At 44.0% G+C, this 26,065-nt stretch overlaps 1 protein-coding gene across 1 annotated transcript in view; it reads right to left on the bottom strand.

Moving 5' to 3' along the window:
* TIMELESS (timeless circadian regulator) overlaps positions 1 to 26,065 on the bottom strand; it is a 77,563-nt gene that overhangs the window by 19,606 nt on the left and 31,892 nt on the right. The window contains exons 9-22 of the mRNA XM_070740558.1: positions 25,965 to 26,052; positions 23,771 to 23,950; positions 21,590 to 21,807; positions 21,332 to 21,435; positions 20,068 to 20,237; positions 18,009 to 18,137; positions 16,282 to 16,433; positions 13,379 to 13,476; positions 12,049 to 12,172; positions 10,232 to 10,433; positions 8,056 to 8,207; positions 5,651 to 5,736; positions 3,275 to 3,398; positions 256 to 338 (exon numbers count right to left, since the gene is read on the bottom strand). Of these exons, the coding sequence (XP_070596659.1) occupies positions 256 to 338; positions 3,275 to 3,398; positions 5,651 to 5,736; positions 8,056 to 8,207; positions 10,232 to 10,433; positions 12,049 to 12,172; positions 13,379 to 13,476; positions 16,282 to 16,433; positions 18,009 to 18,137; positions 20,068 to 20,237; positions 21,332 to 21,435; positions 21,590 to 21,807; positions 23,771 to 23,950; positions 25,965 to 26,052 (1,910 nt within the window). The remainder of the gene's footprint in view (positions 1 to 255; positions 339 to 3,274; positions 3,399 to 5,650; positions 5,737 to 8,055; positions 8,208 to 10,231; positions 10,434 to 12,048; positions 12,173 to 13,378; positions 13,477 to 16,281; positions 16,434 to 18,008; positions 18,138 to 20,067; positions 20,238 to 21,331; positions 21,436 to 21,589; positions 21,808 to 23,770; positions 23,951 to 25,964; positions 26,053 to 26,065) is intronic.

Below are 26,065 nucleotides of genomic sequence, written 5' to 3'. Positions count from 1 at the left end.
AGAGAAACCAATTCAAAACCTGGGAGACAGAAAAAGAAGAGATTGCCAAACAGAGATAAATAACTCTTAGCTTTAGGAGGCTCACTGAAAAATAATCACTCCGTAGTGCAGAATTCACCACCAAAAAAGTTTGTGAGGCTTTAAAAAACATTTCTGGTCCCAGGTCCCTCGTCTCCACACAGCTTGTCTCACACCTCCATAGCTCTACTGTTGGGTGTGTATGAAAGTTCTGGCTAATCGGCCAGGCAGTCTCACCATCAGAGTCCTGGAACTCTTCAAAGAGCCGGCGAAGTTCCAGCTCCTGTTCCTCTGTCCATAGTACAATGCGAGTCCCTTTCCTGCCGAAGGAAATTAGCCAGACTTGTCACTACAGTACAGGTTGCAACAGACTTTTCAACAACAACAACAGCAACATAAAATCAACCCAAGAGTTGAATTCTTCAATCAAAATGTACAGTCTTGGATAGGGGGGTTCTTTCTTTCAATCTTCTAATCGAGAAACACAATATTTTGGCTGCTAAGGGCCCATGTTAAATGGTCACAGAGGCCACAGTGGGCAAAATGATAACAACAGCTAAATGAGTGGGGCTAGAATTTCTAGGCAAAACACAAAATGGGGAGCTTGTTATGTTTTCTAAGTGGGTCAAAACTACAGGTAAGCTCTCATTTAACTAGCTTCCAAAGTAACGATGGTGCTGAACGACTGGTACCTATGACCAGTCCTTGAAGTTGCAGCTGTCCCAGCATCTGGGCATTTGGCTACTGATTCGCACTCACGACAGCTGCAGTGTCCTGATCATTATTTGCTATGCTCCCTGGTAGCCTCCCTCGCGTAAAATCAATGGGGAAGCTGGCAAGAAAGGTTGTTAGTTGTGCTGGCAAGTTATCTGCCTCCTATCCTGCTTGGCAGGAACCACTCCTGGCCTTCCTGGACTGTAGCAGCCTCTGAGTCTCTTGGCACTCACTTAATCATGGCAACGGGGATGCTGGGATTGCTGTCACTAAGTGGTACAGTCACATGATATCGCTCTTTATGGCTGCATTGCTTAGTAATGGAAATTCTGGTCCTAATTACCGTGTTTCCCCGAAAATAAGACACTGTCTTATATTACGTTTTGCTCCAAAAGTTGTGCTACATCTTATTTTCAGGGGGTGCCTTATATTTCTCAAATAAGACAAATTCACAGGCAGAAAAGCTGACACCCCCATACGGTACACTGATTACAGTACGGTACCTGTCAGTATGGCACTCACACACACAAACAACGGCACTTATATGGTACAATATACTCCAGCTATTGCAGCTTCCGGCCACCAGAGGAACTACAGTCTACGCACTGTAGTGGAGACTATAATGGCGGTGAGACAGCAGCAGATTGTGTCTGCTGTACTGGACGGTACAAAGCGATGGAAGGGGCCAGCAGGGGACGCCACATTATTACAGTACCGCTATGAACAGCTTTGAATGGTACCGTGTGTTTTTGTACCGTATGTAAACTTGACTACACCTTATTTTCGGGGGGTGCCTTATATTAGCAAATTCTGCAAAACCTCTGACATGCCTTACTTTCGGGGTACGTCTTATTTTCGGGGAAACAGGGTACCATCATTGATCAAGAACTATCTATATCCTACAACTTACATATCCTTGTCTTATTTATAAAATACATTTTATAGCCATCCATCTCAAGTACAAGTGAGCCAACATTAAAATAAATAAATAAATAAATAGACACCAAAGTAAGAAACATACAACAGCTGAAGAATCATTAAAAAAATTGTTAAGAGGCAAAGCAAACACCCACTTCAACCTTTAACCATCCTTCCCGCCAATGCCTCTTGTTACTACAGCTCCTAGCCAAGAAAGGGTATTCGCTCCAGCAAGCGTGATGGAAGTGGCACAAGCAACACCTTTCTGCTTACACAATCAAGGTAAGCAAGAGACTAAAGCAGAGGTGGCGAACCTCTTTTTCCTCAGGTGCTGAAAGTATGTGTGCATGCGCTGTCGCGCCTGCGTGCCCACACCTATAATTCAATGCCCCCCCCACATGCCCCAACCCCCTGCACTGCCCTACCCCCGGTAGGCCCATTTTTCACCCTCCCCAGGCTCCAGAGGCTTTCCTGCAGCCTGGGGAGGTCAAAAATGCCCTCAGAGAGTCCCCAAGGGAGCTGAAAATCAGCTGGCTGGCACACACATGTACACTGAGCTGAGCTAGGGCAAAGGCTTGTGTGCCAGCAGATAAGACGTTGTGTCCCATTTGTCAGATTTGCCATTGTGGGACTAAAGGGTAGAAAGATTACCTCAGGGACCGCCTGCTGCTGCATGAATCCCAGCGACCCATTAGGTCCCACAGAGTGGGTCTTCTCCGGGTCCCGTCAACTAAACAATGCCGCTTGGTGGGACCCAGGGAAAGAGCCTTCTCTGCGGTGGCCCCGGCTCTCTGGAACCAACTCCCCCCAGAGATTAGACTTGCCCCCACCCTCCTTGCCTTTCGTAAGCTACTTAAAACCCAACTCTGCCGCCAGGCATGGGGGAATTGAGATACTCTTTCCCCCTAGGCCTTTACAATTTTATGCACGGTATGTCTGTATGTATGTTTGGTTTTTATAATAATGGGTTTTTAATTGTTTTTAGTATTGGATTATTATTATATGCTGTCTTATTATTGCTGTTAGCCGCCCCGAGTCTCCAGAGGGGGGCGGCATACAAATCCGATAGATAGATAGATAGATAGATAGATAGATAGATAGATAGATAGATAGATAGATAGATAAATAGATGGATAAATAGATACATAGATAAATAGATACATAGATAAATAGATAGATAGATAAATAGATAGATAAATAGATAGATAGATAGATAGATAGATAGATAGATAAATATAAATAGATGGATAGATAGATAGATAGATAGATAGATAAATAGATAGATAAATAAATAAATAGATAGATAAATAGATAGATAGATAGATAAATATAAATAGATAGATAGATAGATAGATAGATAGATAGATAGATAGATAGATAGATAGATAGATAAATAAATAAATAAGATGGAGCTCCGTTTAGGGAAACATGTTTGAAATTATCAACAAGAAAGAACTATGGACAGAGAGTTTGGTAGCTCATCCCAAGGAGTCTGAGCCTTCCCTGGTAACATCCGTTTGCCGATCCTCACCGACCCATGCCGATCATCTTTTGCTATTTTTGAAAAAAATAATAATCTGTTTATGAAGATCCCGAATTCATGGGAAGTGTTAACATGACCTACCGCACCGGAGGAAAGTCTCGCACGCTGCTCACCAAGCCCAACTGCACCAGTTTCCTGGCCACCCGCTTTCGTCCCTGGTGATGAGAGCCGATATGCGACACGATGTTATCGAGCACATCTTCACCTGAAGGGGTTGCAGAACAAGACTTTGAGAAGAACAAAAGACTTCGATGCTGGGACTTTGGCTGGAGAGAAGCAAAAGAGCTGGGTTGGGCATTATACAGGGAGTCCTCGATTTATAACCACTCACTTGAAGTTGTAACGGCACTGAAAAAAGTGACTCATGGCCAGTTTGCACACTTAGGATTGTGGCAGAGTCCGCAGCCGCAGGATCAAAATACAAGCACTTGGCAACTGGTATGTATGTGATCCCCATAAGTTACCTTCCCAGTTGGTTTCTGACAAGGAAGTCAATGGGGGAAGTCAGACTCACTTAACAAACACATGATTCACTTACCTAACGGAAGTGAATTTGTTTAACAATTGTGGCAAAAAGATCATACAATGGGGAAAAACTCACTTAATAGCTGCCTTGCTTAGGAATGGAAATTTAGGGCTCCAAATTGTGGTTGAAAATCAAGGATTATCTGTACACACATGTGCCTGTAGTTATGGCCCCAATAGCCATTTGTAGAAAAATTAGAATATCGTGCAAAAGTTCATTTATTTCAGTAATGCAGCTTAAAAGGTGAAACATAATAGTGTATATGAGAGAGCTTCATTACATGCGAGGCAAGATAGTTCAATCTCTCATTTGTCATAATTGTGATGATTATGGGGTACAACTCATGAAAACCCCAAATCCCCCATCTCAGAAAATTAGAATATTTCATGCAATCAATAAAAAAGGGTTGTATATAAAACAAATATTGGACCTCTGAAAAGTATAAGCATGCATATGTACTCAAAGCTTGGTTTGGGCCTCTTTTGCAGCAATCACTGCCTCAATGCGGCGTGGCATGGACGCTATTAGCCTGGTATCATGGAAGACCAGGATGCTTCAATAGCAGCCTTCAGCTCTTCCACATTGTTCAATCTCATGTTTCTCAGCTTTCTCTTGGCAACAGTGGACCAATACCAGCAGATGACATGGCTCCCCAAATCAACACAGACTGTGGAAACCTTTGCATCTCATTTGGAAACCAAGGACCCAGAGTATGGAGGAAGAATGAGAGGCACACACAGCAAGATGCTTGAAGCCCAGTGTGAAGTTTCCACAGTCTGTGTTGATTTGGGGAGTCATGTCATCTGCTGATGTTGGTCCACTGTGCTTCATTAAGTCCAGGGTCAACACAGCTGCCTACCGGGAGATTTCAATTTTCCATCAGGACCTGTCACCTGCCTACACTGCCCACAGCACCAAAACCTGCTTCAATGACCGTGAGAATACTGTCCTTGATTGGCCAGCAAATTCGCCTGACCCCATAGAGAATCTATGTGGCATTGCCAAGAGAAAGATGAGAGACATGAGACCGAACAATGCAAAAGAGATGAAGACCGCTATTGAAGCATCTAGAGCAGGGGTGGGCAATTAATTTTCCCATGGGGCTTCATGAGAAATTGGGATGGTTTTAGAGGGCCGGACTAATATAATTAACTCAGTTCTACCCAATACTGTATATACTAGCAGCTAACCTTGGCTAATTATTCCAAGGAGTCCCAATTCTTTGCCCGACTAGTAGCTGCTGCAGGGGACAGGGGAGAAAGCACGTGGTATCTGTGTACCACTTTTGTACTGCTCAGAGCTAGGGGTTTTTTTCGGCGCTGACCACTCTAAAGACCCAGACCCTGACCTAAACACCCAAACCCACTCTACAGACCCCTAATTGTTTCCTTTACGGCACCAGTCACTGTGCTGGAGTGTGTGTGTGGTTTCTGTGTTCGGCCGCTCTCGGTAGGAGGTCGGGGTCCGCTCCAGTGCGAGGATGAAAGAGCTCACCGCATCTGCCGGGGCTCCTCCGGTTCCTGCTTTCTACACGATTCATCAGGAAAGCAGGAACCAGAGTATTCCCAGCAGACATGGTGAGCTCTTTCATCCTCGCACTGGAGCGGACCCCGACCTCCATGGACCGGTCACAGAAAGCGGATGGGCCGGTCACAGACAGCAGGCGGCCCGTATACGGCCCACGGGCAGCCCCTTGCCCAGGTCTGATCTAGAGTCAGGAATACACTGGAGGCTGTTCTGCAGTGGGCCACCAAACAAGAGTCTTCCTTATGGGATCCCAAAATTTTCTTATGAAAGCTTCAGCTCAGCCCAAACGCTCAGTTGCAGTCTTACCAGCCACAGAACGGAAGGCCCTAAAGTGAGTTCTGATCTTGCGCTGCTTATCAGCCGGCTTTTCTTCCGATGTCCCCTCCTGGCAACTAGGTACCTACCTTCCACTTCTTTATACTTGTGGTAGAGCTCTTGAAGCTCCTCCTCCTCTTCTTCGGTCCAATGGGAGGCCTTGTTTGAATTAGAACTGTGAAGGAAAGAAATATCCCACTGAGAAAACTTCCCCATGAAATTATTAGCTAAAATCTGCAGGAAGAAAAACGTTCGGAGGGTCTCTGGATTTATGTAGGACTGATGGCATCCAGCATTGTTTGACATGGCCTCCTCTAAAGTTAGCCTGTCCTCTGCCAGGTAGGGTTTATTGGCGATAACCAGCACCCTGATTTGCCACCATAAGCCTACCAAGAGCCAGTGCAATTTGCAGAATCGTGGCATTACATGGACCTGTTGAGGTGCACCCATTAGCAATAGCTCTTATATACCGCTTCACAGTGCTTTCACAGCCCTCTCTAAGCGGTTTACAGACTCAGCAGATTGCCCCCAACAATCTGAGTCCTCCTTTGACCAACCTTGGAAGGATGGATGACTGATCAACTTTCAGCCTGGTGAGACTCGAACTGCCAAAGTGCTGGCAGCCGGCGGTCAGCAGAAGTAGCCTGCAGTACTGCACTCCAACCACTGCGCTACTGTGGCTCATAGTTAATAATGAGGTGCACCCATTATTATCCATGCTGCTGCCTTCTGGACGTGTTGCAGCTGCTGGTGGTCTTCAAGGGCAGCTCCAGGTAGAGATACAGAAATCTAACCAGCATGTATGACTCTGAGGAGGCCCTCCCGATTGACTATGGAGTTATATGAAGACAGAAGGGCTGGGCCAATGGCCGCGGTGGCACGGAGTTCCCCTTCACCCATGAGGGAGTTATATGAAGACATCAGCTTTGAGTGCGGGGAGTCCAGCCTCACTCAGAACCAAAGGTAGAAAAATTGTCAGATCCAGATACTAGGGAAGAGAGGGGAGGGAGGGCAAAACCCTCAGCCATTTGGTCTTATTATGATTAAGTCAAAGCCTGTTTTATTTCCCCCTCCATCCAGACCACCACAACTTCCAGATATTGAGAAAGAACCAAGGAAGAATTATTTCGGTCACGCAGGGCAGAGGTATGTAGCTAAGGTATCCTACTGATGATAACTAACCCCTTGCCAATGGATGACATCACCCAGTGGCTTCCTATTGATAGATAGATGTCCTTTATCTATGAGAAGCAATTTGGTGTAGCAGTTATTAAGGCATTGGCCCAGAATCTGGGAGACTGCGAGTTCTAATCCTGCCTTGGAGCACAAAGGTCAGCTGGGTGACTTTGGGGCAGGTGCTCTCTCTCTCTCAGCTCTAGGGAGGAGAGAGGCAACAGCAAATCGTTTCTGAAATCTTGCCAAGAAGACTAGTCCAGGTAGTCACCAGAAATCAGGGGAGTGTGTGCATATGCATGTGGGCGCGTGCACATACTCCCATCCTTATATCCTGAAAGCCTGTTTGATCGGATAAATTATGGCAGCTGTTATTTTTCCCCATTCAGTTTCAGTGTAGTGGATGTGATAGCAATTCCTAGTTTTCCTTTCCTTTTTTCTTGGTGAAATCAATGGCTTAGAACAGTGATGGCGAACCTTTTTTTGGTTCGTGTGCCAAAGGGGGGGCGGCGTGTGTGTGCGTGCCCACACCCATAATTCCATGCGGCACCCCCTCCTGGCACATAATTCCACGCCCGTGTTTCGTTCTCCCCAGGGTTCAGAGCCTTTCTTGGAGCCTCCGGGCTCGAAAACACCCTTTTCCTCCCACCAGGGGGCCCTCTGAAGGCCAGAAATGGTCTGTTTCAAGTTGGGAAACAGGCCATTTCTGGCCTCCGGAGAGTCTCCAGGAGGATTGGGGAAGACTGTTTTCGCCCTTCCCAAGCTTCTAGAAAGGCTTTTAAGCCTGGGGAGAGCAAAAAAACCTCCAGAACTTCTGGTTCAACTGGAAGTAGGGAAGTGGAAGGTTTCCAGCCTCCAGAGGACCTCCGGGAGGGTGGAGGAGACAGTTTTCGCCCTCTCCAGGCTTCTAGAATGGCTCTGGAGCTTGGGAGAGCAAAAAAACGGGCCTTTCCCACCCCCTCTCGAGGCTGAAAACAGGCTGTTTCCCAACTCCCAGTGGGCCTAGAAGGCCCGAAAATTAGCTGGCTGGAGCGTACATGTGTGCCGATATGGCTCCATGGACCATAAGTGGCCCACGGGCCATAGGTTTGCCATCACAGGCTTAGAACATGAGGAACATTTGATAGGACTTTGATTAACCGCCCTAAAATATACAACTCTCTTAAACCATGCTTCTATAGTTTGGGAATACTATCTAAAATGGCTGGGGGGTATTTCCCTCTGTTATTCAATTCTTAATCTACAGACAATACAACGGAGGTGCAACATTTCTCAAAATGCTCCCCATCCCTAAAAATTAGGTATTAACCTAATATCTCACCTTCCATCTTCCTGTAACACTGTGTAGCCTTCTGTCATTTCTCGAACCACAGCTGTGCTTTTCCAGAACAACAGTTCCATGTAGGCTTTCTTGTTGATCGATGCCAAGGCAAAAAATTTGCCCACAATGTACTTGGCAAAGGTCACCAACTCCTAAAATATACAGGCATTTTGTTTTGTTTGTTGTAAGTAAGTCCAAAAGCTCAACATGAGCGTTTGCACATTCAGTTCAATAAGGAGGCTGAGTAAGGGGGACTTATGATGAGTCCTCAGTTACAGTCACTGCTGCATCCCCACGGTTACACAATCCTGGTTTGTGTGCTTGGCAACTGGATCGTAATTAGGACATCGCGACATTCTGTGGTCACAGGATTGCCATACGCAATATTCACTGCTAGCTTCAGATAAGCAGAATTAATAAGAGTTGTAAATGCTGATAAAATGACTACAGGATGTTGTGACCACATGGGATTCAACTAACAATGGCAAATGGGACTTCAGAAACTGCTGTCAGAAGTCAGAGCAATCCCAGGGCTTTGAGTTATTAGGAAAGTGAAAGGATAAGAAAGAGGCACTACGGCTTAGATTTAATAAGTGAGAGATGCGTTAGTTAACAGGGGAAGGAGATATTAGCGGTAAATTTAATTGGAAGATAATTTGTTTATCCAAATGACGAAATTAGAAAAGGAAGGAGCAGAGGTTAAGCAAAATATAAGATATAACAGAATGGATATGTGACATTTTTTTGTTTCTAAATTGTACTCAAGATGAGATATATTTATGTTGTATTGAAGGTACATGATACGCAAGCATGTTTTTATGGTGGAGAAAAAAATAAAAAAACTTTGTGGAAAAAAGAAGTCAGAGCAATCATAACATCATGCCTTATGACCCTGTCACTTAGCGACAGAGTCCCCAGTCCTAATTATTGTTAATAAGTGAAGACTATATTTCTACCAGAAGTGGATTCCTGCCGGTTCAGGCTGGTTCAATAGAACCGGTAGCAGGAATTTTCCTCTGCTTGCCAAACAGGCAGCTATGGCCAGTTGGACACCCCGCCCCCCACCAAACTGGCTGGGATTTGGCAAACCGGCCATAACGTTAGCTACGGATCTGCCCAAACCCGGGCGAACCCGTAGCAGCCCATCCCTGTCTTCAATGCTTTATGGATCACCAGCAAAAAGACCAGTTCTATAGAACAGTGTTTCCCAACCTTGGCAACTTGAAGATATTTGGACTTCAACTCCCAGAATTCCCCAGCCAGCGAATGCTGGCTGGGGAATTCTGGGAGTTGAAGTCCAGATATCTTCAAGTTGCCAAGGTTGGGAAACACTGCTATAGAAGGCCAGCAGGGGCCAATCGGACCTTGGAGGCTGTGGTTTTTGTACAGGGCAAGCACCAATACAGAAAAAGCATGCAATACAGGCAGCCCTCGACTTACAACAGTTCATTTAGTGACCATTCAAAGTTACGACGGTACTGAAAAGCATGACTTGTGACCGTTTTCACACTGGTGACCTTTGCAGCATCCCCATGGTCACGTGATCAAAATTCAGATGCTTGACCGCTGACTCATATTTATGATGGTTGCAATCTTTTGGGCCCACGGGATTCCCCCTTTTGTGACCTTCTGACAAATAAAGTCGATGGGGAAGCAAGATTCGCTTAACAACCAAGTTACTAACCTATCGACGGTGGTGGTTCACTTAACAACTGTAGCAAGAAAGGTCGTAAAATGGGGCAAAACCCGCTTAACTAAAGTCTCACTTAGCAATAGAAATTTTGACTTCTACTCTGGATGTTAATAACAATAGCATTTATATTTATAGACCGCTATGTAATGCTTTTACAGCCCTCTCTAAGTGGTTTAGAGTCAGCCTATTGCCCCCAACATTCTGGGTCCCCATTTTACCCACCTGGGAAGGATGGAAGGCTGAGTCAACCTTGAGCCGGTGGTGAGATCTGAACTGCTGAACGACAGCTAGCAGTTAGCTGAAGTAGCCTGCAGTGCTGCTCTCTAACCACTGCACCACCCTGACTTCTTAATTCTAGGACTGCATGTACGTATGGACGTCTATTCCCTTTCCTGTGTTGTAGCTGACGGTTTTAATTTACACTTCAAATCTAATATCTCACCAAAGTCATAGCCAACCATACACAACTCTGTTCCACCTCACCTTATAAGCTCCAGCCGCAGGGTCACTGAGGAGGCGGTTGAAAAGGCAGAAGACGGAAAGCTGAAAGAGTAAGGCCTCCATCTTGAGGTCATAGGCAATGCGGTGCAACATCTTGACCACGCAGTGATTAGTGTGGGGGCTGTTCTGCTGGTAATTTTTGAACAGCAGGAAGTAGGCCTTGACGACATTCGCGCTAGCAAACCTGCACCACAGGATACAAGACATGAAGGCATGTTCTGAGAAACAGCAGGGGAAGATTACTTGCGCACACAGGCTGGTACTCAGAACATCAAGGGAATAAAACAACGTTCAGCTTCTTCAGGGATTCAGATGCGGCAATTACTGTTTCTAGTAGCCAACTAACGTCACTTATGTAAGTTATGACAAACCAGGAAAAGGGGACTTTTGACCTTGTTTTGAAGTTCCAACAAATGAGCCCCCTCCGTGGTCACATGACTGAACTTTATTTATTTATTTATTCGTTCATTGATTTATCTTGTGGTATTTATATGCCGCCCAACTCCAACAGGACTCTGAGACTCTTTAAGTCCTTGGCAACACAGCTGCGTATAGGGTCATTTGTATCAAGAATAAACAATATTCTAGGTCCAGGGTAGGGCAAAGTTGGCTCTTCTTTTTTTAAAAAAAATATGTTTATTAATTTTTTCCCAATTTTTAAAACAATACATGTGGACTCCAACTCCCAGAATTCCTGAGCTAGCATGATTGGTTCAGGAATTCTGGGAGTTGAAGTCCACAAATCATAGAAGAGCCAATTTTGCCTACCACTGTTCTAGGTGATATTCCACGTAAGGTAAAAGAAGCTTGTGAATATGTAAAACAGTGATAATGCTGAGTCACAATGACACAGGCTGCAACCTGATTGGGCCAGAGCATTATAAACTTCTTTTATTTCTGCGTACTGGTGATAAGATAGTTAAACCAGAGTTAATATAATAGCTACTTGTAAGTAGGGCTTGTTATACCTTCGTGTACATAGTTAAAGTGAAATATATTCTGTAAATAGAAGAAGAAAGTATTTTTTGAATACACTGAAGACTAAAATTACTTAAATCTATTCCCACTGAACTGTCTTCATTATTTATCTACGTTGGTTCCTGAGTTCCTGGCTGAGTATTCTGGCATCTATCCATTTCCTAACCACTCGCTTTCAAACACAAATTTTCTGGACAATTTGTAGTGCTTGCCCCACAGTCACAGGACCAGGTTTTAGAATGGTTTTGCCAAAACCCAATACAGTGATACCTCGTATTACGAACTTAATTGGTTCCTGAAGGAGGTTCATAAGGCGAAAAGTTCGTAAGATGAAACAGTGTTTCCCATAGGAAACAATGTAAAACTGATTAATGCATGCAAGCAAAAAACAAAATCGCAAAAACGGCACTCTGCTGAGCGCTGCTGCCTGGCTGTCACCTTTTGAAACAGCTGGGCACTTCTCGGCTTTCCCCCGAATATTGAACTTGGAAGTTTGGCAAAAGTTCGTGTTCGTAAGAACGCCGAGAAGCCCTGCTGCCCGGCTGTCACCTTTTGAAACAGCCGGGGGCTTCTCAGCGTTCTGAACGCAGAACCCGGAAGTTCAGTGAAAGTTTGGGTACGGCATTCGGGAGGCCGCCGAGAAGCCCCGCCGCCCGGCTGTCACCTTGCCAGAAGAGCCGTGGAGCTGTCGGCTCAAACGGAGGTGGGGAATCCCAATAGGGAATTCCATGGGCGGAGCTTTGACGTCACAGAGACATCCTTTTGACATCTGAAATACTCCTTGCGCGGAGAAGGTAAATATAGACCAAGAAAAAACTTACCGCTTCACATAGTCCAGGAAGCTAAACTCTTTTTCAGATACTTGCACAGATGCCAACTCTTCCTCAGCAACTTCCTCGTCCTCAGCAGCCTCCTCGGGCTCATCTGGCTCAGTTGCTGCCTGCCCTGAATACATGCAGGAGTTTTAAAGGAAAATGTCATTAATCCAGCTCAGAAACACAAGAGTCTTGCCTGAGAAAATTGTGTCTGTGCCTTGTTGTTATTGCAATATGAGAAATGCCGCCTTAGGGATCTATATAGTGTTGTGCTGCTGTTTAAAAGACAGAAAAATACCAAGGTATCCAAAACTGTTAAAAGAATCCATGAAAGGCAGAGAGGAAGTCTTAGCCATAGCAATAGCACTTAGACTTCTATACTGCTTCACAGTACTTTCCAGCCCTCTCTAAGTGATTTTCAGAGTCAGCATACTGCCCCCCTAAAACCTGGGTCCTCATTTTACTGACAGATGGAAGGCTGAGTCAACCTTGAACTGGTGAGTGTTCTGTCGGGCTCTCTGGTAGACTCCTCCCAAAAATTCACAGGTACAAATTTCATACACACACACACGTTTGAAAATTCAAAACAATGTTCTTTATAATGAAAATTCACTTAACCTAAGCCCTCTTTTGGTATAGCAAAGAGCACTCGTCTCCAAACAAACTGGTAATTTGTATAAGTCCCTTATCAGTTCTGTGATAATTAGCTTGAAGCTGTGAGGCAATTCACAGTTCTTCTTCTTTCACAAAGTGAAACACACTTTGCTCTGGTTTAGTTTCAAAGCGGGGAAAAATCAACACACAAAAGCTCAAAGTCAGTAAAGCAGTCACGAAACACAACGATCAGATAATCCTCCACAATGGCCAAACCCACAGGCTGCTATTTATAGCAGCCTCACTAATTACCACAGCCCCACCCAACCATAGGTGGCCTCATTTTCTTTGATAATAATCTCACAGTTGTTGTGGCCTATGCATCACTCTCCGCATGCGTGGCTGTATCATTAACTCTTGTTCTGAATCCAAGGAGGAGCTAGATAATTGATCTCCTTCTGAGCTGTCTGCCACACTCTCCTCCCTGTCACTCATGCCTTCTGGGTCAGAGGAGCCTTCATCAGCAGATTCCACCGGGGGCAAAACAGGCCTGCAGCATGTGGATGTCTCCCCCACATCCACAGTCCTTGGGGCAGGAGCTGGGCCAGAGCTAACCACAACAGTGAGGATCGAACTCCTGGCAGCGAGCAGAGTCAGCCTGCAGTACTGCATTCTAACCACTGCGCCACCACGTCTCTTTCAAGTTTTAGTCTCAGGGAAGCCATGTAGGGAGTATACTCACGAGGGAGGTTGGCAAATAAGATTTGCTTCAGCAGCTCCATTTCTTCAACCGGATCAACAGTGGACGATCCAAACACATCTCCTTCGGGCCAAACCTCCCTTATGGAGCAGAACAAAGAAAGTTTAGGTAAGTGCAAGAGACAGATAAATTTCCCCATCAAGCATGTCAGACACTACAGGCAGGGTTAAATACAGAGCCACCAGTATCTATCTATTGCTTAGCAACTGTTATTGTAAAGATTCAGAAAATACAGCTGATTTGGAGGTGTGTGTATAAATCTCAAATGAATACTTATTGAGAAATGCAACATGTTGTAAAGAAGTGGATTCTGATCTATTTAACAACAATTATCAGTACATTTATATTTTACCCTCTGTTTCTAAAGTTATATCTTAATTTCTTTCCAAAATCTACCCTTTTGAATAATCAAATCTGTAAATCATAAATTCACGTTTCCCTCTTTTTTAGGAAAAAAGACCACAAAGGTTTTCCACTCACTGATAAATTTAATAACTGTTCTTTCTTTAAGTATAAACAAGTTAATTTTGCCACTTCTGCTAGTTCTGTCATCTTCTCCAAACATTCCTCCATTATAGTACTTCAGAATCTTTCCATTTTGGCACATAAAGTACTCTCACAACAGAGATCATATATAAAAATAACATTCCATGGCTCTTTGCTAATTGTCTGCCCATTAATTCCAAAAAGAAAAGTTACACTTTCAGTTGAATATTAGTCTTTAATATTCTTGGTATCCCTGTATGCATTTGAACTCAAACTTTTCTGGCTTTTTTTTTTTTTTTTGGTAAATCCACCAGTCTTGAGAAAATGATCCCTTATGTTGTTTACATTTTCAACATGGATAAAAGTGTCTTTATACATTCTAGATAATTTTTTTGAAGCCATGTATCAATGGTACATCATTTTATAAAACTTCTTTTAAATTGTAACAGTCTGAATTTCAGTCCTTTTGACTACATGCTATTGTTCCATCAATGTTATATCCAAAATTCTTAGCTCATTTTAACATACTGTACACCCTTTCACTTGTTCTTCATTTATTTATTATTTTTTATAAATACCTTCAGGCAGAGAACATATCTAATACTCCTTCATCTTCCTATTTTCCCCTCAATAACTATACTATGAAGTGGATTGGGATGAGAGAAACCATCCCAGAGTCATCCAGATGTTTTTCAAAACTACGGCAGGACAAACTCATAGTCTCTTGGCTGGTGCTTACACCAAACTAGCTCTTCTCTTTCAAATTCCAACATTTTTACATCAGTTGTACAAATTTCAGCTTCAAATTCTATCTCCTGCTGCTCCTCCTAACGCCTACCTTAAATCTTTCGTTTAACTGTGCATATAAACACGATTGAAAATTGCTCGCTTGATTTCATCTTATTCTAATAGTCTTGTTCGTTAAATGTTAACTGGATTTTTACTTTAAAAAAATAAATAAAAGTTTTTGGTTTTGGAGAACCATAAAGTCAGGAGAGTTCATGTGAGACCATTGAGGGTCTCCTCGATGCAGGAATTCAGAAGATTTGCTTCTACAGTGGTACCTCTACTGACGAACTTAATTCATTCCGTGATCAGGTTCTTAAGTAGAAAAGTTTGTAAGAAGAAGCAATTTTTTTCCCATAGGAATCAATGTAAAAGCAAATAATGCGTGTGATTGGGGAAACCACAGGGTGAGTGGAGACCCTGTTTCCTCCCAGGAGATCCTAGGGAGGCCCCACAGAGGCTTCTCCCCGCCTTTTCCGGTCCTGTTTCCTCTCTGGAGATCCCTAAAGAGGCCCCACAGAGGCTTCTCCCCACCTTTTCCAGCCCGGTTTCTTCCCAGGAGATTCCTAGACAGGCCCCACAGAGGCTTCTCCCCGCCTTTTCCGGTCCTGTTTCCTCTCTGGAGATCCCTAAAGAGACCCCACAGAGGCTTCTCCCCACCTTTTCCAGCCCGGTTTCCTCCCAGGAGATTCCTAGACAGGCCCCACAGAGGCTTCTCCCCGCCTTTTCCGGTCCTGTTTCCTCTCTGGAGATCCCTAAAGAGACCCCACAGAGGCTTCTCCCCACCTTTTCCAGCCCGGTTTCCTCCCAGGAGATTCCTAGACAGGCCCCACAGAGGCTTCTCCCCGCCTTTTCCGGTCCTGTTTCCTCTCTGGAGATCCCTAAAGAGGCCCCACAGAGGCTTCTCCCCACCTTTTCCGGCCCGGTTTCTTCCCAGGAGATTCCTAGACAGGCCCCACAGAGGCTTCTCCCCACCTTTTCCAGCCCGGTTTCCTCCCAGGAGATTCCTAGACAGGCCCCGTGGAGGCTTCTCCCTGCCTCTTCCGGCTAGTCTGGGAGGCTCAGGTTTGTAAGTGGAAAATGGTTCTTGAGAAGAGGCAAAAAAATATTGAACACCCGGTTCTTATCTAAAAAAGTTCGTAAGTAGAGGCGTTCTTAGGTAGAGATGCCAGTGTATGTTGATGAGCAGATTCTCCGACCCAGGGGTGAAATGCTCCCGGTTCGCTTGTGCCTATCAGTCATTGGAGAGCCAGTCGCGAAGGGTGCGTGAGGCTCTGCTCACCTGTCTGGGCGCTGCCATTCGGGTTCTTTTACCCTTTGCGCAGGCAGAACACTTTGCGCATACACAGAGTGTAAAAGAACCCAAATGGCAGAGTCCGGGTGGGTGGGCGGAGCTTCATGCTCCCTTCACGACCGGTTCTCTGACGACCACTAGGCATGAGCAAACCGGGAGCTCCTACCCAATCATTGTCCTTCTAGTCCCACCTCCAGCTTCTGGAGAGCAATAACCTGACTGAATCAGGATAAGATATTGCTCTGAACTGTTGCATACAGATCTGCAGGTTTTATCTGAAAGCTAAAAAGACAGACAAATGCCTCTTTCAGGTTTCTACCTTGCCGAGCGCAAGAGAGAGAGCGCCTCTGGGGCCTGGCCAGTTAATAAGCTGTCCTGGATCCGTGTCATGGCCTCAGCTCGCTGATCCTCTAACGGAACCTCTGACGCGGCATCAAAAGGAATGACATCCTCTGGAGGAGACTCAAAACCCTGGCGAGAAAAGATATTGGATGGAAGCCGTGAAAGCAAGACTTCTCCTCTTCTTCTTTTTTTGCAAAGGAAAAAAAATGTTATAGATCCAAACAAAGGATTCTGCATTTTGCTACAGCCAATGAATGAATTATTTAGGTAACCAAAGCAAGTTTTACACAGCTGTAAATTAATCAAGGATAATCTGGCATGGAAATCCACAGGAATGGCTTGAAAAGTATGGAAAAGGCAATAGCAAGAGCCATCATTCTTTCTATCCCACTTTTACGAAGTCTTGAGAGATAGCACTAAACTGTAATTAGTTAGGAAGAACTATTTAAAAAGGTTAGTATGTCTCAGTGCAGCCTTGTGCGAAAACGTTGACATACACACAACAGAGTTATTGCAGTGGTGTAGTTGTGTGATCCAGCCAGTAAAAGACACAGACTTAGTATTTAACAAAGTATTATTTACATATATACAACACAAAGTAGCAAAAGATAACAAGCCGCACAAAGCTAAGAATATCTCAAAGTAAACTCCCCCCACAGGGAAAGGTGCTGGCGCCCTCTTATGGCCAAACTAGTCAAAGCTCTTAAAGACATATTACAACTTTACAGTTATAAACTACCATTGGTAGTTTAATACATTGCACCCCCAAAACAGGTGAGTACCAGTACTAACAAAAGGTCACCTTGTTGTGTCAAAATGTCAAACTGGGCTCAGAGCAGGGGTGAAATCCAGCAAGTTCTGGAGAACTGGTAGCAAAAATTTTGAGTAGCTAGGAGAACGGGAAAATGCCACCTCTGGCTGGTCCCAGAGTGGGGAGGGAATGGGTATATTGCAGTATCCTTCCCCTGCCACGTGCACCAAATCACACCCACCAAGCCACGCTATTCCCACAGAACAGGTATTTTTTTAAAAAATCGATTTCACCACCGGCTCTGAGGATACAAAGATTTTTTTGGTGGTGGTGGTGGGGGAACTGGCATTGAAAGCAGAATTATGTAAACAAATGGAACAATAGCTTCACCCACCCTCCCATCGTTTTAGAGAAAAGAGAGAAGGAAGAAAGAGCTATTGATCTAGCATTCATATTTATTCCTTCTACAAAGGTTGACCTGGAAACAGTGTAACACAATTTGCACAACAGGCAAAAAACCCCAAACCCCACAAAACTATAAAGATATCCAGGAGAGCTCTTCTTTTGTTTGCAAGGGTTGTGTGCAACTGAAGATGTTTTCCCCCACCCAAAAAGATGTCACAATGGGTCTTTTTTCTATACCTCACTTACAAAGAGTTCATACAAAAATGTTTGTCTGACTTTTAGGGAAAGGGCCATAGCTCAGCCACAGAGTATTTATGCTTTGTATGCAGAAGGTAGCAGGTTCCAGGACTGGCAGCTCCAAGACCCTTCTCTGAAAACCTAGCACTTGCCAATCACCTGAAGCTAGATCCTTCTACAACTTGAATACTATCTTGTTTTACAAGTCAACATGCCAAAAAGGAGGAGGACTTCTGCTGAGTGTGAGCAAGATGGAACCCAGAGGCCCTGAGATCTGCACTCCGAAGAGCCAACCATCTAATCAATCTTACCTTGATGCACTTGTCAATTTGCTCCACCAGCTTTGGCCACACCTCCTCCAGCTCTTCAGGAGTTTGGGGTTGCACACCAGACCCACCAGAATGAGTCTTGGACTTCTTTTTCCTCCTGCACTTCTTGTTCTGCAGCAAAACAAGTCAATTTCTGAACTTTGAGAAAACAGAATAATGTGAGATACTGTATTTTTCTGAGTATAAAATGCACCTTTCCCTCCCTATAAGAGGCTGAAACTTTGGGTATGACTTATACTCTGAATGTAGCTTTTTTGAAGCTTTTCCCCCCGAACCCTAATGAGTTGCTAATGATCTTCCCGCTTCCCAGCTTGCAGGCTTTTTCATTGCTACTCCTTCTGAAGCTTTTTTTTCTAGCCCTAAATCTTTGCAGACTTGTTTTTATTCCTACTCCCTCTGAAAAAGGTTTTTTTCAACCCTAACCAGGGGATAAAATAATGTGTTGAAGCTGACCAGACTAAGGACACTAGCCAGATAAATACCTGGTAGGTAGATCCCCCCCCCCAATTTTCCTCCCCCAAAACTAAGGTGCATCTTATATACTGTAATATGATATAAGACCTATTTGCTGTGTTGATTGGGGTCACTGAGAACTTTACTTCAGTAGCACCTAAAGGGCCAAAGATCCTCCAGCATTAATCTAGATAACAGCTAGATTCAAACTCAGCTTTCTCTATGGCAAGGGTCCCCAAACGTTTTACACAGGGGGCCAGTTCACTGTCCCTCGGACTGTTGGAGGGCCGGACTATAAAAAAAACCTATGAACAAATTCCTATGCACACTGCACATACCTTGTTTTAAAGTAAAAAACAAAATGGGAAGGTACTATTTAGAGGGGGGGAGAAGGTCTGAAATTCATATATGTTTATGTTTTGTTTTTAATTTTCTTTTGTTGACATCTGATGGGCTATACAAGGTTTTATTGGCTTATGAAAAATGTATAAAGAAAGAAGGAAGCACTTTGGCATAATGGTTAATAAGTTAGAAATATAATTGGTGTTGCACTTTTGAAGGAACATTAAGGAGGAAATTTAATTAAAAGAAAATGAATGTAACTGGATGACAAAATTAGAAAAAAAACCTTTTGCAAGTTTTTTGATGATTGATATTAGTTACTAACAAAATACCACATTTTATTCATGGAAAATTAGATGGTACACTGTGTTGTTTGAATGTATGTTGAGAGAGAGAGAAAAAATACACCTCCCCAAAACACTCCTTCCTTCCTCTGTCCATTTATTTCATTCTTCCTTTCTTTCTTTCTTTCTTTCTCCCTCCATTTCTCCTTCCTTCTTTCCCTCATTCATTCCTCTCCACTTCTCCTTCCCTCCCTCTCTTTCCCTTTTCTTTCCTTGTCTCTCTCTTTTCCCTGTGATCTTGTCACTCACCAGCGGGCCGGATAAATGGCCTCAGTGGGCCACCTGCGGCCCATGGGCCATAGTTTGGGGACCGCTGCTCTATGGCATTGGCTAAGCTGTTCTATCACATATCAACCTGCCCCAGGTAGATCCCTTAAGAAAGAAAAGACCCTTGACTCTATTTAGGTGAAGGGATAGGTTATTTTACTAAAGATGGCTGGAGGAGGTATAGTAAGGCTAGAACTAAGATTCTTGCGCAAAAGCTTACAGATTTTTTTCCCCTTCATCCCAGCCCCCACCCTTGACCAGTTTGTCTTCATCCAATCAGGAGTGCATAGGTGTTTTGAGAATTGCTCAGATGTTTGGGGCCATCCACATTCCATTCTCAGAGTGTGTGGCCTTGAGGACTGGCACAAACTGGATTGGTGCTTTCCTGATCTTCGTCAAGCTGTCGTTCTCCTCCTCCCTACTTCCCATCACATCCCCATACAAGTTTATTGCCCATTTGTCTCCCTCTCACCCTGAGCATAATAAGAAAGGAAGCAGTTAGCTTCTTGAAGAAAAAAAAAAATCAGCTAACATTGAAAAGAATAAAGATTTTATATACATTGACCAAAAGGATTCCTAAAGAAATAATTGGAAATTCAAAGGAAAGGAACTCAATCCCCATGCCCCCAAAATACCTGCACCACTAGGTTTTTTCTTCCTTTGCAAAATTTCTCCAGCATCTTCAAGTAAAGATGAGTTGTCTCCACCAGATCTCTCAGAAATGACCTGGGCTGCTTTTTCTCATCAAATTTACGGAAAAGAGTGAGAAACAGCTCTCGATATTCCATCACATAGAAAATGTTATCTAGAGGAAGGAAGTGCTTGTCATTAGTTTCATCCAAACAAAATCAACATTCCCTAAATAATGGAAAGGGGCAGTAATAATAAAGTGGGTAAAATTTCTCTCCCCTACCACCAATGTAGTTTAATTTTGGGAGCTGAAAGGCCACTGTTACTTTTCTCTTTATTCTCTACTTACTCAATAAATATAAATCTTTGTGCTGAGCAAATTATTAAATCTGATAAGAAAAACATGGAGCCTCCTAGGGGTACAAAGTTCAATGACAGAGAACAGAGTATGCAGAGGTGGGCTGCTAAGGTGGAACGATGACGTGTGCTCGCCCCCATGGCTCTGAGTGCTAGCGGAGTCCAGCACAATTCTGCTACTGCAGCTGTGCAAATAGCAGAATCGGACAACCACGGAAGCAAAAACCCGCACCAAAACACGGGCGCACCTGAGTCTCCATGCGCAATTCCGCTACCCGCACAACTGTAGTAGCAGAATTGCACTGGATTCCACTGGCGCTCAGAGCCACGGGGGCGAGCACACGTCACCCTTCCACCTTAGCAGCCCACCTCTGAGAGTATGTGTTCAGAAGACTTCAATTTATAATTATCTTCAGCGAATGGCTAGGAAACTATTTAAAATGCTTCAACTAAGTTTCCCATACCAGTGTTAAAGAGTTCTGCACAAGCCAGACCAAAGATTTATCCATGAGCCAATCCCTCCGAGCAAATGTACCTCTAAGCCTTTCTCTGGGAATTGGTACAGATTACAGTTGTTTTGTACAGTAGTACCCCTAGATACGAGCATAATTCGTTCCAGAAGGGAGCTTGTATGTCGAGCAAACTCGTATCTGGAACAAATAGCTTTAGACTTTGTTTTTCCCCTCCGAGATAACCAAAAGCAAGGATTCTTGCGCCACCTAGTGGACGCTCGGCTCGTATCCCGAATTTGAGCTCAGGACTTGAACAGAAATGTCTCTCCCCTCCTGGCTCGTATCTTGAAATACTCGCATGTGGAGCAGCTCGTATCTAGAGGTACTACTGTATTTCTAGCAGAAAACCTAGAAAGTTATCCTAGGAAATAACTTGATATAGAATGAAAAAAAACTTCACTCTTAAGGATGTGGCTGCTGTTGCGCACAGCTTCTTCCTGGGAACGGTCCATTTCATGCATAGTCATCAGCAGCTCTTGGTAAGCCTTGAGCGCCAGGTGCATCCTGAGAGAGAAAGGTAAAAGAAGTTGAGAAGCAGGAATTCCCCCTCTGACTTTGCATAGGAAGGCGAGATAAACGGCATGATTTAAAACTGCCCAATAAAAAAGAAAAGATCAAAGGTTCTATGTAATACTCCTTAGTGAGAATGTCCTCTCACCTTTTAGACCAAGAGGTGATATCCTTCTTATCAACGATGCTCATTTCATAGTAGTTGGTCAGACTCCTTTCAATGAAATGGAAGGTCCGAACACCAACCGTCTCAGAAACCAGCTGAGGCTGGAAAGAAGAGGCCCGGTTGAAGGCCATGAAAAAGGCCAGAGCCCATAAGTAGTATGTCTCATCGTGCTGCTGGGCCTTTTCCCTGAGCAAGTGATCCTGGGGAAGGAAAGAAAGAGAATGTCCAAGGCCACCTATCATCTCATACGTAGCCTCTGTTCTTTTGGCTTGGATACATTCCACTTAAGAGAGGGCTGTAAAAGCACTATGAAGTCTAAATGCTATTGCTATTTTCAGTTCTAGAATACCGGCAGATCTGATAGGTCTGTGATGGTGAACCTATGGCACGTGTGCCACAGGTGGCATGTGGAGCCATATGTGTCGGAATGCGAGCTGTTCCAATTCAGCTCCAGTGTGCATGTGTGCACCGGCCAGCTGATTTTCAGCTTGTGGGGAGGCTCTGCAAAGGTGTTTTCGGCCTCTGGAGGGCCTCCAGGGGGGCAAGGGAGGCCGTTTTCACCCCTTCCAGCTTCAGGGAAGCCTCTGGAGCCTGGGGAGGGAGAAAAACGGGCCTACTGGGCCCACTGGAAGTCGAGGAACAGGGGGTGGTCGTGTGAATATGCGTGGGAGAGTGTGGGGGGTGTCACACGTGCATGCACAGGGGGTAGGGTGCAGGGGGGAATTGAATTACGGGTGCGGGCACATCCATGTGCACATGACTTCAGTAACCGAGTTGTCGAAGCGTGGAACTCATTACCGGACTCCATAGTGTCATCCCCAAACCCCCAACACTTTACCCTTAGATTATCTACGGTTAACCTATCCAGATTCCTAAGAGGTCAGTAAGGGCCGAGTACAAGTGCACTAGAGTGCCTTCCGTCCCCTGTCCTATTGCTCTCCTATATCTCCTATTCCTTTCTTCTATTCCTATATCTCTTCTTCTATTCTTTCATTGATATGTTCTATTACTATATCTTCTTTTCTATTATTTCTTAGATATATTTTACTATGAGTATCTCCTCTATAACCTTCATGTATTTTACTATGTGTATATATACCTACTGAAACCCTCATTGTGCATTGGACTAACTAACTGAATGAATGAATGAATGAATGAATGAATGAATGAATGAATGAATGAATGAATGAATGAATAAATAAATAAATAAATAGTGCGTGCATGCTTTTGCCACCAGAGGGGGGGAAAAGATTCGCTATCACTGTGATAGGCCAAGACAATTAAAAAAACCCTAAAATACAAACAATGGAGATTAAACAGGCATAAAATGACATTTAAGCATTAAGAACAGTGCTTAAAGCCCTGGAGCCCTGGTGACACAGTGGTTAGAATGCAGTATTGGGGGCTAACTTTGCTCATAGTCTGGAGTTCGATTCTCCCTAGCTCAAGGTTGACTCAGCCTCCCATCCTTCTGAAGTCAATAAAATAAGGACCCAGATTGTTGGGGGCAATGTGCTGACTCATTAAACTGCTTAGAGAGGGCTGTAAAACACTGTGAAGCTGTGTATAAGTTGCGTATTGTACAATATGTGTATTATAGCTATTGCTACAAATGAATTTGAGCCACTTTAATCACATATTCCCTCAACAGTTGTTAAAAGGAATAGCAGAATTGGGGGAAATACTTAGTGCCTTTCTAAGAGAGAGAATTTCTCATAGGAGAGAAATTTACAACTGGGCAAGAAATTCCACTTTTTTACTCCCCAAACCGATCTCCAAAGATGACAGAACATAAAAGAATCTGAGATGTTGAATATAATATAAAATGGAAGGGATCCATCAAACATGCTGGTCTTTAACTTTAAAGGGAATAACCTGCATTTTAACAGCATCCAAGAACTTTCCTCTGTGGATGAGGAGCAATAATATTTTCATTCTCCCCTTTGGCACCAGGGGAGGAACAAGAATCAATGAAGAGCTAAAATTCATCTCCTAATATCTCCCACCTGGGTGCAAATTGGCTTAGTGAAGCCACCCTAATCCCAATGCATCTGATTGATGCCCTGTCCTATGAACAAAGACCGCAGGTGGTTAAAATGTCTCCCTCTTCACTCTGATAGTACCCTGCAATTGGCCAACTCCACGCCTGAAACTCCTTCTCACCTTGACCAGGTACATGAGACGATTGTAGCAGTTCTCCAAGAACTCCACACAGAACTCCTGGAGGAAGCGCCGCACGTTTAGGGCAGAGCGGCGAGGAAGTCCTTCACCATCACTGGCAAGCTGCTGCCTTTTTGGCACCCGGCGGACGTCCTTGCTTAGATCATGGCTGTAGTTCTTCACCTGTCCAGGAACGGGGCAGGATATGAGTAAGATGGAAGGAAGGGGGAGATGTAGATTCAGCGCCTTCCATCTTAATTCCAATAGGACCAGATGGAAATGTCTATGGAGATTCTCAGTCAACCGGGTCAGGGTTGTCCCAAAGGTATTTTTTCAAGAGAAGAACAAACCGATCAGGACCAGATTCAGCAATTAAAAGACACAGACCACTCTTTTGAAGACTGCAAAGGTCACATTTCGGACAAAGAGGACCGCTGGTTTGAAAGAGGGGTCAAAGAGGCCATCTAGGTCAAAATTGAACAGCCCTCTTTCAACAGAGGGCAACGACACCATTTACTTATTTATTTATTTATTTGTTTGTTTGTTTAATTCGACTTCTAGGCCGCCCAATCCTGGAGGACTCATTTATCTACAACACCACCCTTTCAAAAGTTCCAAGAAGTCTCCACACCCATTTGCACCATTCAGGTAAACCTGAGGACATAGCTAAACCTCTAGATGGCCTTAACGATTCTATAAAAGAATGCAAATGACCAGCTTTCTGCAAGGAGTATAAATCCTTCCATTCCTCACCATCCAGTCAGAGCCGAAGAAGCTTCTTGGATGAGAAGTGAAACATCTTTAAAGAAAAAAAAACCCAGAAAAGGTCCAGGTGCCTCTTGAAAAAGTACCTTTGGGACTACCAGATGGAAAGCTATATTTTTCTGCAGGGAATTTTCATTGTCTTAATAACGTACTGATATAATATTAGACAAGCTTGGCAACTATATTGTTTTTCAAGGGATTATTTATTTATTTATTTATTATTTATTATTTAGATTTGTATGCCGCCCCTCTCCGTGAACTCGGGGCGGCTCACAACAGGCATAAACAAATCGTACAAATCCAAATAGATTCAAATAAATTTAAATATTTTAAAAAGTTTAAAAAAGAACCCCGATATACTAACAAGCACACACACAAACATACCATACATAAATTGTACGTGCCCGGGGGAGATGTTTCAGTTCCCCCATGCCTGACGACAAAGGTGGGTTTTAAGAACTTTACGGAAGGCAAGGAGAGTAGGGGCAGTTCTAATCTCCGGGGGGAGTTGGTTCCAGAGAGTCGGGGCCGCCACAGAGAAGGCTCTTCCCCTGGGGCCCGCCAACCGACATTGTTTAGTTGACGGGACCCGGAGAGGGCCCACTCTTCAATGAGTATGCAACATACTGTATATAAATGTCATTTTCTAATGCACATTACAAAAGTTAGTTTAATGTAGAGGATCTAATCCAGCTAGCCCCAACCTTTTGGGTGCCAGGGACCAGTTCCAGGGAGGGAGGATTTTCCATGGAAAAATTGGAGGGAAGGTATGTTTTGCATGCTGCCTGGATCCCATAACTGTCAGCAGAAGGGCCTTTGTTCATTTGTTCCTAGTGGCCTGTGCCTCAGTGGTTGAGAAACCCTGGTCTAATCTAAACTGACATGGCCTGCTTTGCCTGGAAAATATGGTTGATGGTGATGCAGTTACTTCTTTACAATTATGGACTGACCTAGATTATAATCTGGCATCTGCATGAGCTAGTGAAAAGAAACTCTGAAACTTGACCTCATCCAAACTGATACGCTAAGAAAACTGGAAGCCGACTTATGAAAGAGAAATGAGCTGCTCATGGACCTACGCTGGTGGAGGAACTCCAACCCTGGCCAGGAATTTCTCAAGGCATAAATGATGGCACAGGGGACTAGGAAACCCAATAGCTATAGTTGTCTTTCATTAAAATTTTCAATGAGAGTTACTGTGAGAAAGCTTTAGACAGACAAATTTGAGAATAAATTAAAAATCACATGATCCATGTGCCCATGCATAGCATCGCATCGCATTTATTTATTTATTTCTCCATTTCCTGTAAGTGCAGAAAGTAGTGTCATACTTTGAAGAAACACCCTCAACTTTACATATGTGCAGACGCCGCATCCTGAAACAAATTCCACCCTCTCCAGACTTGCACACACTAGCTTGAAAGTGACTTACGTTGTGTAGCCCCTTGTGCATCACTACATCTCTGTCCCCAATAGCTTTCAAGCCCTGAATAACGTAACAGCCACCAAAGCGAGAGTGTCTAAGGGGAAAAA

Source organism: Erythrolamprus reginae, chromosome 2, assembly GCF_031021105.1.
Source record: "Erythrolamprus reginae isolate rEryReg1 chromosome 2, rEryReg1.hap1, whole genome shotgun sequence".
In the NCBI taxonomy this organism is placed as follows: Eukaryota; Metazoa; Chordata; class Lepidosauria; order Squamata; family Dipsadidae; genus Erythrolamprus; species Erythrolamprus reginae.
Note: the sequence above shows the minus strand (reverse complement) of the source record. Positions and strands in the feature narration are given on the sequence as shown.